Source organism: Grus americana, chromosome 1, assembly GCF_028858705.1.
Source record: "Grus americana isolate bGruAme1 chromosome 1, bGruAme1.mat, whole genome shotgun sequence".
In the NCBI taxonomy this organism is placed as follows: Eukaryota; Metazoa; Chordata; class Aves; order Gruiformes; family Gruidae; genus Grus; species Grus americana.
In genome coordinates this window covers 383,470-404,673 of record NC_072852.1, presented here as the reverse complement: position 1 = coordinate 404,673, position 21,204 = coordinate 383,470, and the positions used below count along the sequence as shown (strand labels likewise).

Here is a 21,204-nt window from a genome sequence, read left to right as displayed (position 1 = left end):
AGCGAGGAGAACACCAGGGCACATCTGTCACCGGGGTTTCCCAAGAACAGGCAGGATGAGCACAGTCGGTGTTCTGTGGGTTAGACCCTTCCCACTGGTCCTCCCTGGATGCCTGACGATCCACAACATGACTGGGGGGTTCGGAGCCAACTGCATCAGCAACAGCCTCCCCCAGGGCTTGCTCCTAGGAGCGGGCTATTAGCACAAAGGCAGCCAACCACCAAAAGGCATTTGCAGACACGCCACGCATTTGCAGACACGCCACGTGGGGCTCACCCAAGCCTTGCTGGGGTGGATTAACCTCTGGCACCACCTGGGTCCGTTGCTCCAGGCTCCTTGCAGCCCTGCCCGTCCCACTTGGGAGAGGCTCCTGGCCACGGTCCATCCCTTGCTGCAGGGATGGTCCACCCCGGCTCACACCCACCACCCCTGCTCCAAGGTCACAGCTGTGCTGCCATGCTCAGCATCCCCGGCCGGGACCTCTGCGCGGCCTCCGTGGAGGTCAGAGAGCCACAGTCCACGGGAGGACTCAGCCACCAGAACCACTGCCGTGGCTGAAGTGGTGGGAGCAGCATGGACAAATAACTGCTGCTGCTGTTAGCATGACTGAACACCAGCACCAAGGCTACTGCCAGGCAGCCCGCAGGCACATGAGGGGCTTTTGTGCATCATTTCTGGAAAAAATGAAACGCTAACACTAAGCTAGTTTTCATTTAAATTCTCTTTGCCATCCTGAATATATTTGCAAAACAACCTGAATTTTGCTGGGAGTTTTTGCCTTCAAAATAAAGAATTTTGGGGCAACATTGCAGACACTAAATTTTCTTGATATTTACTCTAATAAAAATCTGACCCAGAATCAATTTTTCTGCAAGACTTTTCAAGGAAGATGTGAGAGGACTCCATGTGTTTATGGATGCCTTGTCACTTACTACAAAGCAAAGGCTTTCTCGTTTAAAAATAAAACATCCCTGGGAACTGAGTACTCAGATGAGATAGGGATCACTGCGCTGCTCTTCCCCATCCCCGGAGTAAATAAAAGCTCTGTCAAACCAACGCAGACACGCTGGGAACCGACCGGAGAGCGATAAGGCCAAACAACAAGTGGAAGAAATACTGGGTCAAACAAAATACCACTATTAATTAGCTGCTCTAAGCACCTGTTAGCACACAGCTTCATGCTGAACCTCAATGGTGCGCGCATACATCTGTATAATTTAAAAGAATATCAGCCTGTGCGACTTGGCGAGCGGCACCCACCCAGCACCCCCGGCCATCGCGGGGTGGTGGTGACGCAAGGCAGCTGCGGGAAGGGCCGGCAGTGCTGACAGCCTCCCCAGCGTCACCGGCAGCCCCCGCGGCCGGGGGGGACAGGCAGGAGACCCCCCTCTCTGCTCAACCCTCACACGAGGGCTCCTCCAGGGCTTTGTGGCCCTACGCAGCGCTGCTCTTCAACGGGCGCCACGTGGGGACGGCCAGCCCTACACAGGAACATCCCTTTTGCTGCCCTGCTCACAGCCCGGGGCTGCCGGCCCCCCGTGATGTGAGAGGACATGGGAGAGCAGCTCCCAGCTCAAACCCCGCTGCCTGAGCAACAGCCTTTGCTTTTCCTCCCCTCTGACTTACCGCCTCTGTTTTTCTCACATCACTAAGACCACCTCTGGACAATCCTGACAGCTCTGAACTTACCAGCACGTACCAGTCACTGAACACGTAGGCTGCATGCATGTGACTGTCACTTGCCCCAAACTCAGTGTAATTAATTTCATAATCCTCCTATCCCTGCAAAAATATACAAGTACTTGAAAATAACGCAGTAAAATGCACTTTTATATCTACTTTATAAAATGCATATGACTAGGAATAATTAAGCCACCTCCAGCAATCCTTTAAAAGTTTGCACAAGCAGGAGACAGAAGAAAATGGGGCAGACGCTCACTCTACCAGCACTTAGCTGTAGGATGAAGAGGCAGCTGCCTTCCTCTGCCCTTTCTGGGTACTTGCTGAGCTGCAATGGACGGCATGGCGAGCAGCCTTCCCACCGGCTTCAGCACAGAGCTGGTCAACCCAGGCGCAAAGGCTTAGCAGGTATTTTGGAGGTCGGTGCACCCAGTCAGAGAACAGCCCAAGCCTGCAGCAGCATCCCACCCTCCTGCACGCGGCAGGGAGCAAACGGGCCAGCAGACGAGGTGGCAGCTACCTGGGTTGGAGCCAGCGGCACAGCACACCAGCTGCTGACGCCCGGCTCTTGCAGCGGCACTAGATATCCACTTTTGCAAGCCCTCCTCGCTCCACTGCCCACAGCAGACCCCAGACCCCGCAGCACCTCTGTGCCCAGCCATGCTCCTGCCCTCCCCTTGCCGGGAACTGCCTGGCTGGGTAAGGCTCGACCTCCCCAGCTGCCCTCCTCCTGCGTTGCCATCAGGTGCTCCAGGTAATTCTGAGAACACTTCCAAAATCTTACTAGTTATAAAAGCCCACAGTATTTTTTTACCCACACCAACCTCCTAATGCTTTTATAATCATACTGTGCTTCTGGCTTCAGCAAGATCCTGAGGCAGTGAATCCCCGAGCTAACTGCAGGGTGGAGAAAAACCACTGCTTCGTACTGGTTTTGAGTGTGCTTGCCATTAATTTCATTGCACGCTCCTTTCTCCCTGTGCTGTGAAACAGGCAGAGGTTTCCTATATCCCTCTGATAAGCCACTCAGTATTTTCAATATTTTTAACATATTTCCTCCTATTCATCTCGTTTCTAAGGTAACAATCCCGCTCTTCTAAATCTCTCTTCAAAGCCGAGATTTTTTTTTTTCTCATTCCCAATCATTTTCACTGCATCTCCCAAACCCTTTAACTCACGCTGTTCTTGCTGACTGGTAGAGCCCAGCCAGGTATGCAGCACTCAGAGGTGTCATCATTGATTCTGACCAAGGCATCAGACTGTTTTCCACATTAGCATCCACTACGCTGTTAGGTCATCTAATAGCACTGCATTTCGTACTGGAGTTGCACATAGAGCAGAGGCCTCCATTGGGCTGTTCAGAAAACATCCTGCAACTTTTCTTGAGTTAAGAATCCTAGCAGGTACTTGAGTAGCTCAATTTTTTCCCCATTGGTAGCAATTTTACATTTATTTTCATTATTTTTTATTCACTGACATGTTTCTTTTTCCCCAAATTCCTTAGATGGCCTCACAGGGCTCAGAGCTGTTTCTGCAATGGAGTTAATGTGAATAGCTGCCATCTGCAGACCGGTCCTTCAACACTCAAATCCATTTCCTGGTCATTAGTGAACGCAGCTGTAACCCAGACCCCGTACCCACTCTTCAAAGTCCTGCTCTGGCCTCACAGTACCAGAGCTTCCCGTTGGCCCTTTCTGAGCGGAGGCCGCTTTACATCAGCCAGGGTCGCTCTCGCCTCTACTAACAGAGGACTTCTGAAGCACAGCCTGGCCCCAGCGGTCACCAAAGGGACCCTCGGCCACGAAGGCTCCCACAGCTCCTCTGCTGTCTGAGGGAAGCTGCACGTCTGAGGGAAGTTGGCATGACACGCTTCCCATGTCTGAGGGAAGCAGCAGCCATCCTCCTGATCAGAACGGGTGCCCATACCTGGCTTCCAGCCGAAGGCAAGCGCCAGCAGTGCAGAGCAGAGTCAGAGCCGACGTTCACATTGCATGTGGCCAGTGAGTGACGGGGAGCAGCGGGAGAACATGAGGTCCACGTTGCTCCCGCACCTACAGGCCATGGAAACCACGCAAAACACAAGGAAGACCTCCCCATGTCGCCAGTGGGTCGGGCAAGGGCGTCCATCAGCCGCTCCCGGGCCCCGGTAGGCTCAGCAGAGCAACGCCACCACCCGTGCCCGTAGGCAGAATGCCGATAACCGCAATAACCACTGGTCGGTCGGGACACATTAGGTGTTGGCTTATCTGCAATGTGCAGCCTAGAAGTATTAGTTTTCAAGATGCATTCATTGTCATAGCAACGACAAGTGCAACGCGGCATTGATGCACTTACCATATTCCTGAGACGCAAGATTAGACCAAGGGCTGGGGAGAAGATGGAGGAAAAAACCCCTCAGCACCTTCTCTGGGCCCCGGCCAGCCCCGCTCCCCACGGCACGTGGACAGGGAGACGCAGGGCTGCCTCGGGCTCCACCGGCCTTCCTGCTGCCCACCCTCTGCCCGGGGTCCCGCGGGTGCCCGGCACCACGCAGGCACAGGGGGCTTTGGTGGGTGCCGAGACAGGCACCGGCCATGGCACAGAGCAGCCTCACTCTGCCTCCCCCTGGCCCCTCACCTGGCCTTGCCGCGGCTGCTCCTCCGGAGCGTGGGCAGGTCGGCCTCCTTCTCCTCCTGCACCCGCTGCAGGGACGGGGAGCGGCTGTGGGCGCTGCGGGCGCTGCTGGAGCTTGCCAGGCTGCCGTCCCCTGCCCCGGCCCCCACCGCCTCCTGCATCTGTGCCAGCAGCTGTGGGGGCAGGCTGCGGAGCGAGGGCACGGGCGAGTAGGACGCTCGGCTCTCCGCCTTCAGGTTGTTGTCGCTGGCCGAGCGCTGCAGCATGCGCGGGGAGGCGAGGCTGCCGGCACCGAGGATCCGTCTCCGCTTCGTGTAGCTGGGAGTTTCTCTGAAAGGCACTGCAAAAGAGCCGGGGAAAGCGGTGTTAGCATAAAGTCGGCGTCGGCCATCCACGGTCGAGCTGGAAGATGGCGGCAAAGCTGGAGGGCTGAGAAAGCGCATGGAGCTGGGCCGGGAGGGCGGGAACGGCCAAGGCAGAGGGGGACACAGCTCCGTCTGCTCCCAGCCTCTCTCCCTGCACCACCCTGGGGGAAACCACCCCAGGAGCACATGGGGCAGGCGAGCCTGACCGCAGCGCACCAGCGTGGGGAGGATTTGGAGGTGGCATCTCAGGAAGCACCAAGGAGTGCTGCCGGGGGGGGGAGGCAGTGCCAGCAAGGACACGCAGAGAGAGTGTGCGGGGCCGCCAGCGGGACCCCTGCCAGCCCATCTCCAGCTGCCACCCTGGTTCAGAGGCGGTGACACATGTGCTGGACATTGACACCGGCAGTAACCTCAGCCACTGCTTACTCTTGTTTTGGAGGCACGGAAGGCCTAAATCCACAGCTTCAGGCATGTGCCAAGTGCAAGCCTAGAAAATACAACGCACAGGATAAAATACCAGCTGCTCCCTGCCCTTCTTGACTGTCTACCTAACCCTCAGGAGTGTGCAGAACAAACAGACCTCACGAAGCCACCTGAAGATGCGAACACCTGCCTCTGCCTGCAGTTCTGCAGAGGGAGAAAGAGCAGAAACGGGGAACCTGATGGGGTTGCAGCAGCAAAGGGCTCTGCTGCAGAGCTGCAGCACTGCAGACCTCAGGTCAGGAAAGACATACGTTTTGTTTAATGAATCCATTTCCATCCTGAAGCTTAACATGCATAAAGTTTGTCTGACGTGTGGCAACATCCATCGGTGAACCCAGAGTCGACAATATCCAGCCCATTTCTGGTGCAAACGCAGTGGCAAAAGCAAGGGGACGGGTAAAGCAGGCAGAGGTCTCCTGCGCTCCTGCTCAAAGGCACACTCAGAAGTGGTGTGATCCTGCTAACAGGGGATCTCCGGCCCCATCTGTGTTCAAGACCCCCCTGGCTGCACCCTTTCAAGGCCACCCCTCCCACCACAACTTGCACAAAGGCGCGTGAGCCCTGAACGTGCTCCAACGGCCACCAAGGGGCTGGGAGGACGGGAGCAGCCAGGGGTCTGGGCAGGATGCTGCCCGACAGTGAGGACGCCTCAGACCTGTGTCATCCGTGACCGAACACCCGGAAGGCACTTCCCAGCTGTGCTGGGAGGCCGCACTCGGAATATTTTCTGAGAAATATTTTAGGTTCAAAGTACAAGAATTTCAGGCTCCTGTAAATCTTCCTGTTGTCATAGCAACATGATGCATTTGTTCTCTGATGAGTTTCAGCCACGTGGTGGGGGAATTTCTGCCGGCAGCATCTGCACTCCCCGTGGCGGCTCAGCCTGGCTCCCCAGCCTCCTGCTGCCGGCCGCCTGCCCGCAGCCTCGGCGCTGCCAGCGCCCCACGTCCAGGCCCCCCTGACGGGAGAAACGGGTCAAAACAGTCACCCAGAGGCCACAGGCACGGAGGGATGTCGAACGGGAAGCAGCAAAGCCTGGGCCATGGATGTGATGCAGTCCCTGGGGTAAAATGTGCTGTGGATTCAATGTCCGGGAGTTTGCAGCACAGCACCACACAGGGAGTACAGCGTTCCACCAATGCAACACACTGGAGAGGAAGCCACAGTCAGGGCTAACTACAGCCGTTTCACAGGCAATGCTGAACAGGTTTGGTTGACGAGGACTGCCGACCCAAGTGCCTGTGTCATCCAGATACATGAGAGATCTCCAGGAGACATTTCATTTTGTACTACATCACTTCTCATAGAAAACCACTTTAAAAAAAAATCAGAGAAGCAAATATTAAATGGATGCATGTCATGCTAACTGACAGATCTAAAAATTATTAGAAATTGGAAATATTCACTAGAAACACAAGGAAGTTTCTTGCTAATCTCCAAGAGCTGTTTTCAAACCAAGCCAAGTCAGTAACTTTAAGCATGGTTCTTGGAAAAAAATACAGAATTACTTTTAGTGAAAGTGTTGAACAGTGCCTAGTGATGAAAGTACATCAGTCAGTGCCTGAATACCTCTCCAAACCGAAAGCCAAGACATATACTGGCCAAGTGAGTACAGCGATGGCGTGCTTCCAGGGACTGACGCCATAGGTGAAACCAAGCGATCATGGGATTGTAACCTCAGGAAGGCTGTGAGCTCGTAGCATCAGTCAACCAAACATGGGCATAGCGCCATTCTGCCAGAACAGAGTCAACCCGAGTCTGTTACGTCGAAGCTGGGGAAGAGCAATGCCCCAGAGAGGTGGTCTCGGCGGTGCTCCATCAATAGGCAATGTCACAGCTGGAGAAATGCCTGGTTTGGATCTGCACTGTATGAGAATTTTGGTAAACAGGAAATAGCCAGAAAAAATTCAAGATCTAGAAAAATCTGCCTGGACCATTCTTCCCCCATCCTGGGAGAAGCCAGGAGCAGCAGTCAGCTCTTTGCAGATGACCGGTGCCACCCGTGCTCGCACCAGCTGCTCAGGCAGAGTCCACGCTGTGCTCCCCCCGTGCACACTCGTTACTACGAGGTGGCAAAAAGGGCCACTCAAAGCAGCAGAACTACAGCAGACCCGTGTCGAGGTACTGGTCTAGTTCACCGCTCTTCCGTGCGTGACTGGGCTCAGCATCATTGGTCTTGGCACCAAACCAAGAAAGAAAGCAATAGAAAAACAGGAGTGCGACAATGAAAACTTCAGACAGCAGGAGTTGGCCTGGGCTTGCTTTAGTGTGTTTTATAAATTATTAGTTTCTTGCTATTAATTGCTTAGAAAAAAAAAATCGCAACTGTATGTTGAACTGATCATATGCATGCTTACTGTAAAACAATCTTATTGGTGAGCTGCTTTTACCAAGTCGACAGGAAAAAAAAAAAAAAGGAAAAAAGAAAGAAAAAAAACACACAGAGATTCATCTTGCAAGGGAAGAAAGCAGCGCACCAGGCGGGAGATTCTTTTGGTGCGTGCTAGATCTCCTCTGCTCCTGGGTTGTCTTAGCTTAACTGAAAAGCAGTAAGCCTGTCCCAGCCCCTGCTCTCCCCATCGCGACTAGCACAGACTTTGCACCAGGGAGATGTCGAATGGGTCAGGGTCAGGTTCGGAGGGGGGAAGATCGGCCCGGTTCGTGGCGAGACATTCACAGCAAGCACCAATCACTGGGCAATGAGACACAAACAGGCTGCTCAAGGACTCGCTGGTAAAAGGGAAGGTACTTTATAATTCTTGACACAGGTCAGGGCAAGTGCTTTAATTTAGCCTGTCAAATAAATCACCTGGTCACCCATTTCCACACTCTATGCAAGATCCATCGTCACCATATATATTCAAAGTGCTCCTTCCCAACACAAAATTACAGCATCCACCTTAAGAACAAGGAAAACCACAACCTCTGTCTCAGATTCACATCAGAGAGGAGTATCCAGGACACAAAACAAGTTGTAAAGCCAAAGTTTCCCGAGTATCTCATTCCAGAAGCATATTAAGAGGATGGTATTATAGCTGCAAAGGCAGTCTCTTGAAAGACAGGACGTACATGCATGGTGTAATTCTAATTTGGCCCCCCCAGTGCACAGAAACCGCATGTGAGGTGGGATTCAGACAGCTTATTTCATTTGTTAATGTGGGATTTAGGGGCAAGGGAGTCACACGAGTCCCAGAAATGAGTGAAAAAAACCTGCTTTCCAGCACTATGACAAGAGCTTAGACTTTCAGCTGATATACACTTAGATTGCAAAGTTCCATAGGCTGTCAAGTGCCCAAACATGCTCTGATGTCTCCTGACCCAAGCAGCTGCAGCCAAGGACCCAGGGCATCTACCCTAGCAGGTAGAGGGGGGGACTCAGCAAAGCCCTCAGGAGCCTCAGAGCAGAGGTACAGATGACATCTGCCCCAATTTCAGCGCTTAGCTTCTGGCGCCTGGACTGCCTCGGGGCCCATTTCAGGGCACTGCGCAGCCAGGAAGGCAACTGGACCAAGATCAGATGTTTCTACACAGAGGTGTAGAGCCTGAGTCTTTCTGGACAGAGATTAGATATATTCAGAGAGCTGCAACCGTGTTCTCAGCCGTGATACACAACGAGATGAAGACAGCGAGGGAGACGAAATCCGTTGCACGTGGCAGAAATGTGGAAGAGAAGATTGTCTGTGCTGCAGCCAGATGGCAAAAAGGACAGGAGAGATGGCCACATTGCCTGGGATGTGGGCTGGGGCAAATCTGTAAAACAGATCCTGAAGCAAAAGAGGAACCGGTGGAGGCAGTGTGCTGTTGAAAGGTGCTATGGGTGCACTTTTTTACACCAGAAAGTCCAGCAGGAGGTCAGCATTTGGCACAGTCACAAGGACAGCAAAGGCACCAGGAACACGTCCAGGGGCTGCAGCAGACAGAAAATCGAGGCCACCGCATACACAGGGCAGGGACGCAGGCAAAGGACAACCGCAGTCTGCACTGACAGCAGAGCCTGGCTCAGTGCTGGAGCCCTCCAGGCATCCTCTTATTGCTGGTTTTAAATTGGCCTTTCCTAGGAGAGGTAGGCAAGGGACCAACAACCCTAACGCGTGATTAGCTGTTTACTTCTCTTCCCGGGAGAGCACCGTGTGTTCAAGAGCAAAAGTCTTGGGGAAACTCTCTGCTGTTCCGAGACAAGTGTGAAAGACAAGAACTTCCTGCTAGGGCTGGAAGTGCTGAATTAACCGTAACTCTCTCCTTTGAGCAGCATGCTTCAGAGGCCCTGGCTCCCTTACCGAGAACAATGCACACAGCCATGTGCTCCCAACAGCCGAATTACACTCGTGCAGCTACACCCAGGACTCCAGAATATGCAAGAATCCCAGGCCCATGTAATGTCTTAAAAACGCAGGAGGAGCCCCCCTCTGCCCGCGCTGCCCTGCGGGACAGCTGGTGCTCGGCTCCTGCACCATGTCAGTGAGGATGCTGCGGTCCCACCTGCTCTGCTGGCTCTGACTGTGGAGCCAACCCCCTCCAGCACAGCAGAGTGGCTTCATTCAGCCAGAAGTTAGGCGAACCCCAGCTTTACAGAGAGCTTAGTCCTCTTCTGTTCAGAAGGACATTGAGAAAGGCTTCCTTCATGCCGCTCTCCCCATTGCATCCTCTGCACGAGCCCCAGCTTGTCACTGGGATGGGACCCTGCCCCATCTCCTGCCACCACTGTCACAGCAGTACGAAGGGCTGAAATCACACTCTTCACCAGAAAGCAGGTAGCTGAAAGGGAGGGCTGCAGAGGGCTCCCGGCAGGCTGGGGATCTGTTGCAGGACACGAGATGTGTCTCATCCAACAGCTTCCCAAAGCCAGAAGGCAGAGGCACTCCCTCCATCCCCTCGTCTGCTCCCTCCTGCACTGGGTGCCAGCCCCCAGCGTCCAGCTCCACTCATCAGCCTCCTGGAAAGCACACGCAGCAAAATGAAACCAATGACTAACCGTGTGAGAGCAGTTTTCTTCTGGGTCAGTGAATACCAGAGCCATACAAAAGTAAGGGGCAGGAAAACATGCAGGAGCAAGGTGGACTGGTGGACAAGACCTTGCCCTGGGCCAGGAGCTGAGACCAGCAGGGCCCTGTCCTAGTGCCAGGGAACCGTGGGAGGAACCACCGCTGGCCACAGCTACGGCAGAGGCTGGGAAGCGGCTTCATTACACCATCCTCGCAGGGCTGGGGACAGCATGGGGACCACCAGGGCAGGAGCCAGCCAGGAAAGGGCGAGAAGGGGTGTGCACAGCGGGGCATTCAAGGAAGCCCCCACATGCTAACAGCAGGCAGGGAAGCAGCCCGGTCTGGCTACCTGTGTCCTCAGGCCCCCGGCAAAGGCAGTCGGGATGTTTGGGAACCAGGCTCAGAGAGGGCGGGTTTCCCCCACCCACGGGCAGTGCAGTCCCCAGCCAGAGCAGCCAGCCCAGTGCGGGCAGGGGGACACAGCCGCTGTGCCCCGCAGGCTGGGGAGCAGAGTGCCCAGCCGGGACACTGCTCCTCATCCCCCAGCCTCTGAGCAGGGACAGGGTAGCAGAAAGAGACCTTGGACCAGACATGAAACCTGAGGAGCTGCTCCCCAGCCAGGGTCTGATGTGCCAAACCTCGGGGTGGAGACTCAGGTTTTGTACAGGCAGTTTACTCATAACACCAATTTATAATGGGAAGAGCTAATTTGCCCTGGTTTGGCAGGTGAAATCCTTGCCAGGAGGCTCAGAAGTGCTCTGGCGTGCCGTGATGCCCCAAACCGTACGTCCCAGGGTGCCTGAGGCATGCTTTGGCCAGCCCTGCGGGCTGCATGGCCGGCTTCTCCCTGCTCCTCAACCTGCCTGACGCTGGAAATAATAACCAAAATAAACTGCTGAGCCTGAGCTCCAGCCACCAGGTGCCAGAAACAGGACAGTTTCAGGCTGCTGCCAAATAGTCAATTCTGACAAAAGTTTCCTCTCCCCATCCCCCAAATCCACCGTCCCCAGTGGGGAAGGGAGGGAAGTGAGAGCAATAAAGAAAAAAACTTTGTGCAGTTCATACAATCAGCTTTGAAGATTCTTTTCTATACCTTCTCAAGAGTTTAATCAAAGTATGTTTACTGGATTTCTCGCAGCAAAATGAATCACCAGTTACCATGACAGCGCTGCTCGAAGCAGCACAACTGTGCCCCAGCCAGCCTGGTTCATCTGATGCTACCGCGTTTGCTTTCTGCCCTCCAGAAGGGGAAATGCACGGCGCTCGACTCAAAAACGCCTCTCACCGCTCAGGTGTGGTGGGAGGACACAGCCAGGACTCCCCGAGGAGTTCCTGCCCCAAGACGCTGCATGGGCACCTGGGCAGCACCTGGACCACGCTCCAAACAACCCCGAGCTGCAGCCTAATGAACCAAAGTGTAATCAACACTCGGAGGTTATTTAGATTTGCCGGCTCAATGTTAAATATTCATGTAAAAGAGCAAAAGCACACAGAGTGCAAATGTCTCCACAGTTCCAAGCTGAGAGGCCACATTTACATTTTAATAGTGGAAAATTACAAAGCAAACTGGAGACGGCGCACAGCATCTCCCCTCATGTGGCACGCGGCAGATTATGCCCAGGCTTCCTCCCATGCAGGAGAGAGAGGCCACTCCAGGAGACCTTCCAGGTATTCTTTTTCTAGGAATGAAAACTGAAGGAAAAGGACAAGATGATGAGGCAGACCAGAACCTCTCAGCTCCAAAGAGGGAGCTGGAAATTTACCTTGGTACTGAGAAGTAGTCCACTGAAATGAATTATAGTCTCATTATATTTTTTTAATTTAAAAAAAAAAAAGTCATCCTCATCCTCCAACCACTTCTCCAGCCATCTTCATTTGCCTCTCAGTTACCAACCTTCACACCTGAGGCTGCACCCCTGGACATGGTCCCTCAGAGCCCCCCCGCAGTCCTGCACCTGAACGTAGGTCTCTCGCCCGGTCCTGCTCAGTGCCAGCCCTTCACAGCTGGGAACAGATTTTACTCTGCATTTGTAAAACTCAAACTGAAACTACTAAAAATACATCTTAATTAAACTTGCTAGTTTTCCCCTACAAGCAATTCTCAAATGTGCTGGCAATTCACCTGTGAGTGGTACTCTGATATGAGATGTTCAGCCTTTCTCTTCAGATAAAATCCATCAGCCTGATGCATTTCAACACTGGAAATTTTTCCTTGCAAGGGTTTGGTGCATTTTTCATTCCTCTGTTTTGCCTTGTTACATTCAGCACATCGAGGGTCCTGCTTGGACTATCAGACCATTGCTACCCCCCCCGCAGAGGAAATCCTAACAACTGCTCAGACCTGTTACAGGCGGCACGCAATCAAATTAACAATAATGATGAGAGAAAATTAGAAAAACCTAACCAGTATTTCTGATTTGTCCTTGAAAATAATTCCCATACATACCTCTGTACTGGCAAAAAAATGCACCCGAGACCAAAATGGAGCATTTAAAACTTCCCCAATTCCAAGGATAGCAGTAACTGATGCTTGCTCAGTTATGTACGTTCAAATTAGCAGGTCAAAAGCTTCTGCAGCAAAGTTCAAAAGAATTTGCAATACAGCTGACTGAGTCGCTGGCCTATATTTATAGTACTCCTTCAAAAGCTCCAGAGGTAGGGAGGCAGCTTTGAAAGGGTCAATGGGATGATTCTGATAACCATACAGAGCTTGGCTTCATATCGTTTCTAGGAAAAGTCTGGAAAAACTGAAACAGGACACATATCAATTAAGAAAAAGGAACGAGAATTTAATTTGTATCAGCCAGGATGGCTTTAAGACCTCAAATCTCGCTGACAAAAATAACTGCTGACATCATAAGCTTGGGTGAAAGTGTTGATCCTATGTTACTCTGATTACATGCTACCACTGGACAAGTTACCAGAGCACGTTTTAACAGACACAGTAACGAATTGTTAATGGAGAACCGCGGTTGGGAATATTTCCAATACTATCCAGTAAGTCAGTTCTTGGTACAGTTGTATTTATATTTTTCTCTTTATCAATGACTTAGAAAAAATACAGATCATTTGCAATAAAAGTACAGGTGATGCAATGACATTGGTCAAATGTCATTGGCCAAAGTGAGTAGATTTAGATTGGACATAAGTACAAAATTTTTACTATGAAGGTGGTGAGGCCCTGGCACAGGGTGCCCAGAGAAGCTGTGGCTGCCCCTGGCTCCCTGGCAGGGTTCAAGGCCAGGTTGGATGGGGCTTTGGGCAAGCTGGGCTAGTGGAGGGTGTCCCTGCCCATGGCAGGGGTGGCACTGGATGGGCTGGGAGGTCCCTGCCCACCCAAACCAGTCTGGGATTCTATGACATACAAGAAAAGGTATCAATACAGAGAAGTCTCGGGCATTTGTTAAGACAGGATCATCTCAACATGCTTCATCACAGCTTGATGCAAGATGAAGAATCTGGGAAACATGAATGGAGGTTGTACAATATAGGACTGTTCCTTCAAAAGCAGCAAGATTGAAACAAGCCCGTGAGTCCTGACACAAACCACCTGAGGACAGGCTCCAAGACCAATGCAGCAAGCAGAAGAGCTAACATAACCAGCAGATATATCACCCTCTGAAAAGGGTAGCATTGTCTGTTCATCCATAAGGTTACTATGGAAAAATGCATCTAAATTGAGTCCACATTTCTAAAAATAATGCTAAAAACCAGAAAGTGTTCAAAATAAAGCCATGCAATAGTTCAGAAGCTGGTCAACCTGATCTATATTAAGAAAATAAGGAAACAGAAGCTATTCATGGTTTGCCAAGGTGACAGCTAGAGTCACAGTCATATTTGTATACAGGGAAAGAGTTCTTATGCAAAAGTTTGCATGGACTTGTGCAAGCATTGCTGTTTCCATCAGAAGATCACAATGTGGGTCACTCTGGTCCTAAAAAATTACTGTTCCATCAGTAGCTTTTTGAGGAATTTTTCAAACCCATGAAGAAAAAATAAATTTCTCATGTGAGAAAATTTCTCCTGTCCTTGAGCAGGCCTGGGGTCACTGGTGGATGGACCACATTCCCTGCAGAAGGGGTGGCAAAGAGTTTTCAGAGAGATGAGGACAGGAGGAATATCCTGGGCGCAGGCTCACAGCATCCCGCACGGGTGTCCTAGCCAGCCTGAGGTGAAAATGAAGGATCAACAACTGCCAGCATTTCACCATGGAGAAACAAGTCTCCCAGTGAGGTGCAGATGTCTGAGCATCACCACAAGGCACAGGCGTCCCTTCTCTTCAGAGAGGGGAAACCACAGTGTGAGGAGCTGCTGTGCTCATGCCCAAGATACAAATAAACTCTAAGGTTTGAGTTTACCCAGCCTGGACTTGTTTCCAAACAGGTACTGCCACCAAACACAGCTCAGTCTTCCCAGCCAGGAGTGATTTTCTGCAGAATACCTATGTTCTATGACCATCCTGTGACTTCTGCCGTGGAACATCCCTGGGCTGGACCACTGAATTTGCTGTGCCAAGAAGAGTATGAAACCTACCTCTACCCTGCTGTAATTGGCAGGACCCAGGAGCTGTTCCAGTTGTCCCACCATATTTGACTGCATTTTTTCCAGAGAACCATACCCTTTCTTAGGAACTGCTGGACTGGTCAGACCAAGGCCTCACGTAGGTTAATATTCTGTCAGACAACTGTGAGCAAAAAAAGTCTTTGTAGAAGGCACACAAGAAAGAAGGGCACATAGAAAGCTATCGTTCTCTGTCTTATCTCTTTGCCACTGCCAGCTTACAGATTTCCAACTATCCTTACAAATAGAGTAAGTTCAACAAAAACATTCACACCTGTTACACATTCCAGGAAATTGGTCACAAATAGAGAAAAAGAAATAAAGCTTTCCATCATCAAGAACTCATTTATGGCTTCCATACAAAGTTTTTCAACATCTACCTCAATTAGTACTTTCCAAAAATTACTCTGAGAAGAGATCAAGGGGAAAGGTTAGAAAGGTTAGAAAGAAATGTTATAATCTCTACTTCTGCTTGTTATACACATCTGTCTGAGATGCTCTATGCCATTCTACAGCATAGCTCCAAGAAAAAGTTCTAGCTGAGCTTGGTAGTGGTCAGAAACACTACTCAAACACGGGATACTGTTAGAAAAATATAGAAAGCAAAGCAGACTTCCTTGTGCCACTGCAGAAATCCCCCATCTCAAAAAAGACATAGTAGAGCCAGAAGAGATTCAAACCAGTGCAACATGGATGGTCAAAGATCAGAAATGACATCACATTTCTCTCATACAAGGAAAAATGTTTCACCAATGGTGAATATTATGAACAAGTTACTGGATCTTAGCAACAAGTGATATGAAGTCATAGTGTCCTAAGGAAGCAAAATGCTGTCTTTTAAATCCTTTGGGATGGATTTCTCCTCTTCACAGGGGAGAACTTGAAGAAACAGTAGCACTAGAAGATGTTAGATTTTTAATACACTGGGTAATCCCAGACTGAACTCCCCCAGTTTCTGACAGATAGCTTCGCGGTGCATGGACATACCTGGGACAGGCCTCAGATAATGAGGGCACCTGAAGGACAAGGAGACACTGATCTTGGGTTGGCTCCAGGACACCCTCATTAATGAGAAATAACTTATTTTTTGGTTTGAGCTATAAAACATCATAAAGCTGAGATTTCTCAGCAACAACTGATAATTCAACGCCCAAAGTCTCATGTAATCTTCCTAACACGTCGTGCTCTAAATTAATACCCTGGTGTCAGCTCACACAGAGAAGGGACTAGGGAACGGGCCCATGTGAATCTGGATATGCGCTGCGTATTATCTTTCCATCTGGGATGGACACCTCATGAGGAGTTAGGTGACCAGGTCATTTTCTGACCTTTGCTATGTCCAGTCTGTGTCTTCATATGCCTAAATACCTTGAAAAAAATCCATCTCGAAGTAGCAGGAGAGAGGAAGGTTGTGGTGCAACACTGCCCATACAGAGCTAACGGTATGCCAGGGCTGTAGTAACCCCAGCAGACATGGGCCAAGAGACGAACATGTCCCAAAAGCAGGGACCATGACAAGGTCACTGAGGGATGACTTACCCCCAGCCCTGCCTGTACACGTAAGGAAAACAAGTGGTGTTACGGTGCGCTTCAGTTTGACAAACGAATGCTGGTGATCTCATACAGAGCTGCAGATCATCACCCTCCAACAAAAAGGTATTCCACGTAATATGGGGTAACTGTTTGGGGCCTTGTTATGACTGATAATGAATTAATTCCTTTGACTTGAAGTTGGTGGTTGCCTAGTGACCATGAATCATGACCTGATTATATTCAGCGTAAGAAAAGGGAAGACAGTCCCAACCAGTCTTATGCACATGTAACGCTTAAGGGTAAATTCTCAGTATTGAACTAACGTTATATTATTCCTCCAGATCTACTTTCATGTAGGGAGAGAAAACGTGAATGAAAATCAGGAGTTATTTAAAAAATTAACAAAGAAAAGTTACAAAATCACAATTCTGAAATAAAGCAACTATGGTTAAATGTCTGTTTGGACAAGAGTGGCAAAATGAAGATGACAATTGGTACTGCAGAATATATTTATTCTGTAATTATGGAAAATAATTGAAATCAATATGAAACTACAATACACTCAAAATCAGTACGGGGAGCCAAAAACATTAAAGAAAAACAAGCAGTTTGTAGAATGGAGGAAAATTCAAAAAAGCTTTTGGGTTGTTGTTTTGTAGATGCAGAAGTATATTCTAAAAGAAGCAGGAAGAGGCATTTGTGTCATCACGATGACAAAGCTACTAATTAGCTGAAACAAGTACTTTAAAACTCGCAGGCTAAGAAAACTTACTAAAAAGATGGATCATGAAAATTATTGAGCAGCTGGCACAGGATCAAACTGATAAAAAAAACAATGTGCAATTAACACCACTGCAAATGTTTTAATGAAAAACAGGTAATGTCATGCACATCTGATTTTCTTGAGTGGAATTACGCATTCGACTGATAAATGTTGATGCAGATTTAAGACTTGAACACCAATGGAACAAGCAAATGGACATGCCAGGAGGTTGACAGTGGCACTCCAGAGAGGCCTTGAGCTTCAGACACCATCCTGTTTGCAGTGTTTCCCATTGACCAGCTCCTAGTGTTCCTACTCAACACGCAGCCTTTTTCCACTGCCATCTCCAGGGACTGTGCTGGGTACGAGACACATGGCTCAGGATCGCCTTGGAGTGAGCTCTCCCTTTATAGCCCCTGCAAACCAACCCAAATCTGCTAGAGTAGGTGGCCTAGGTATTTCCCCAAGGCATTAGCAGTAAACGTCTCCAAATCTGCCTGGAGCAGTCGGAAACAAGGCTCTGCAGCCGTACCCTAGGAGACCCTCCTGCCACTTAGGAAGGGGATTAGGGCTGCCCTTGCCACTCCACAGAAACCAGTCCCATGTGGGCAACACCAGAGGCTGCACTGACCAAGCAGCACCGGGATATGCCACGGAGGGTCTATGGTGGCATTGACAAGCCCTCATGATCCAACCTCCCAGGTCCAACCAAGAAAATAAAGCACAGCAGTTGCCATTCATGGCATTCTCTGTCTGCAGATCCTTAAAGCATGAGAACAAGGAAAAAGCCAGAAATGACAGAACAGCCCAATTCCACAGTTTCCGCAAACATTTTGTACTTGTAAGAACATGTTCTCCCTCCCCAGGTTTGCAGCCTTCCACTCTGACCGTCTTCAACCCCAGTGCTGGTGGCTGTGATGAAACAAGCGGCTCTCGGTCTCTGAACCGACTGAAGGGACGGAGAGCTGTGCACAGGGAACCACAGTAAAGCCTGCACGAGAAGTCCTGCAGCCCTATGGGCTGTGCACGGCTGTCGCTGACCGCCCAGCATCCACACCGAGCATATGACTTCAAACTGTGCTGACCCTGGTTAGAGCCACGGGCTGAATGCCTGTCAGCAGACGGAGCACATCAGATGTTTTTCTGGAACACAGTTTCTGGGTTGTTTTCACCTGAAAGAAACTCGGTTCGCACCCTCCGGGCTTCCTCTCCGCTGTAAGACAAAGCACAGCCAGTGGGGACAGCCAGCTCCACCTCAGAGGAGCGCACCGGATCCAGACAGAAACACTGGCCAAAGCTCTAAGAGCCTGGAAGTACAGCTACGTGCCAAGGGCTGTCCTGCAGAACGGAGCAAAAGCCACTGCTAACCATTCTTCCTCCCCCAGCCTTAACACAGCAGGTCCTCTCGGAATATTTCTGATGGTGGGGGCCACCAATTCCTGTCTCACAGCCCAACAAGTGCAGCCTAACGTTGGGAACTCGAGAAGATTTCTCCAAGGGCTATCGCTTACAATGCTGCCCCATGCTGCCCTTTCCCACCAGATTCTCGGATTCAGTATTTCTTCAGTTGTTCTTACAGAACCATCAGAGAACTATCAGACCAAGCCCTGCCCCTTCCTCATCCCAGTAAAGCCAGTCTGCTCTCCTCCGGTCAGACACTTGCACTTCTCAGTTCTTAATGAACTTCAAAAAACAATTTCTCCTTGCTTGGGAAGTTCACTGCCAGTTCCCTTGACCCCAGGTGGATACCATCTGGACCTGCTGGTTTGCATGTGATTAGTTTGCAACTGTTACCTGACCTATTTTATACAAACAGCCATACCTACAACATGAACAATTCATTCTACCTGACATGTTTTCATGCCCTTTTTCCTTACACTTTTTCAATAAAAGTAATTGAGCCAGTCAATCACAGATTAAGATTCAATCATAGAAGAATTTAGGCTGGAAGGGACCTTTGGAGGTCATCTAGTCCAAAACCCCTCTCACAGCACAGTCACTTTCCTCTTGAATTAATACGGTGGCTTTCTTGTGAGCACTGTTCACTGACATACTTACGAGGAATTTTCAGGCTTTCCCCATGTCCTTTCTGACCCTTACATCTTCCTAAGAATTCTCAGCAACTGCTTGTAACTATCAGCAATAGCCAGCTGAGAAAAGAGCTGACAAAGGATGTCTTGGGGCCCAGGTTTCTAGATTCACAGCCACTCTCAAGAACCAAGCCCAGTACTTGCTGGCTGTTTCAAACTCCACAAGTCTTTTTTCAGCTGCTGCTCTGATGACTCTGCACCTTCTGCGGAGGCACACACGCTGAGAATTAACTCTTCGCACTGGTTCCTCCATTGCCCTAGAGAGCTCTGGACCAATACACGTCTCAGAATAATTCAAGAAAACTCAGTAAGTGTTGATTTTAGATCTGACCTAAAACTCAGTTTTGCATAGCATATAATAATATATCGCATGATAATCTCTACACCGCAGAAAGAAGAGATGTCGCAAGGAAAAAGGCTGAGCAGAAAATCCAAAAATATTCTTGCATAAAGAAGCAAGTGCAACCAGAACGGCTGCTGCTTTGCTTCTTTTACTTATAGGAGCTTCAGCGTGGGGCAGCCCCATAACCATTACCACTGCTAAGAGAGAGGATATCTTCTCCTTTGCCAAGCCCAGTTCATAGCCTTAGCAGGAGAAGATCTCTAGTACAAAATGGCCTCAAGGATGCAAAGAGAGAGAAAAAGGTAAGGGATTTTACAGAAGAGCTTTTCAGAGCTGCTCCAGACTAATGGTTTGGCTAATTCTTTAGCTTGGCAATCTCAGCAGTCATAAGCAAACACTGGACTGAATAAACAGACCGGATACTGATGGCCCCAGGAGCAAAGCAGTTCTGTCCTGCCTCTCCCAAGACCCAAAATGAGCTGCAAGCTGCAGCTTCCACTGACCACTGCAGGCAGCACCAGGAAACCACCAGTTAACAGACCCACGCCGAGATAGCCCTGGACTCTACAGCAAGATTAAAAAGGAAGAAAAGTGGGAAGAAGAAAGATCAAACTCACCAACATCGGACTCTTTGTGGGTTTTGATGATTTCAGCCAACTCAAAATTTCCTGCAATGATGGCCACCTGAAAAGAGAGGGAGGGAAGACAGTTGAGCGGCTCTGAATGCACCGATCCTGCACTCGCTTGCACGGATTACGCCATATGGACTAGCAACAGCTGCTTTCCGTGGGGGACGCAGAGCCAACAATTGTTCTGCCTCAGCTCACCCAGTCAGTAACCCCAAGGTGAAAATACGCTCTCGGCACTGCAGGGAGAGCGTATGTCGATGGCTTGTGCAACGAGAGGGTGGCGAATAGCTCAGAGATAACCGTTCCCCTCTCCTCGCTCTGGTGGTGGTATGCCTAACACCAGCTAGGAATTAATCTTAGGTCCTGCAGGTACTGACAAGATGTTCTCCAGCCTGAAGCTTTTCAGTGAATTCTAGTTAGCTGACAAAAGGCGACTTACCAGCAGCCGAGCAACCTGCACGTCTCACCTGAGCAGTCCACAGGACTAACTCACGCTTGCTCCAGGCTGCACTGGCCAAGGAACCGCTTCCACTCAGAAAGCTGCAGCAGCAGCTTGCCCCAGTAAAGCCATGGCATTTTAGACCAACGTTAAATATTGCTTTGCCCACCACCCATCCCGTGGTTTCTCTCCACAGGAAAAATCGTAGAGAACTCAAAGGAACAAGGGAAAAGGGGAAGCTAACGTGGGTTTTGCCAGCAAAAAACACAGACACAACTGCTCCATCTTACTCCAGGAACTGCTTCTACAGATGCTCACATCCTGGGGAACTGCAGAACAGCAGCAGTCTACACAAAGGCAGGTTAACGCGTGAGTAAGATGAGAGAGACTGAAGTAATACTCTCCTGAAGCAAGACTTCAACCAATACACTAGCAACATGAACTCTTTGTTGATTACTCGTGTATTTGGGAAAGAAAAACCCACAAACAGCACCACATCACAGCTAGTAAGGCAGAACAATCCAATATTGTCAGAACAAGGTCCAAAAGTATTCTTTTAATGTGTGAAAGAACCACAGTGAGGTAGGTAGGAGTACACAAAAGCCATCACTGTCCTCAGAAATGAAACTGGAAGAACTGCTCTGGACTGAACCGGTTGAGTCTGATGCCCCCATGAACCGCAGCCACCTCTGCCCTTCCCACCCCTCCCAGCACACCCGGTCCC

The 21,204-nt window shown here is 50.1% G+C and overlaps 1 protein-coding gene across 9 annotated transcripts in view; it reads right to left on the bottom strand.

Moving 5' to 3' along the window:
- The window catches only part of SHANK3 (SH3 and multiple ankyrin repeat domains 3), a 383,466-nt gene that overhangs the window by 238,788 nt on the left and 123,474 nt on the right, over positions 1–21,204 (bottom strand). For all 9 annotated transcript variants that reach the window (XR_008574833.1, XR_008574834.1, XM_054811562.1 and 6 more), the window contains exons 11-12: positions 20,030–20,096; positions 4,297–4,633 (exon numbers count right to left, since the gene is read on the bottom strand). Coding sequence is in view for 7 of the 9 variants with exons in the window: in XM_054811562.1 (XP_054667537.1) it covers positions 4,297–4,633; positions 20,030–20,096 (404 nt within the window). In the remaining 2 variants the exon portion in view is untranslated. The remainder of the gene's footprint in view (positions 1–4,296; positions 4,634–20,029; positions 20,097–21,204) is intronic.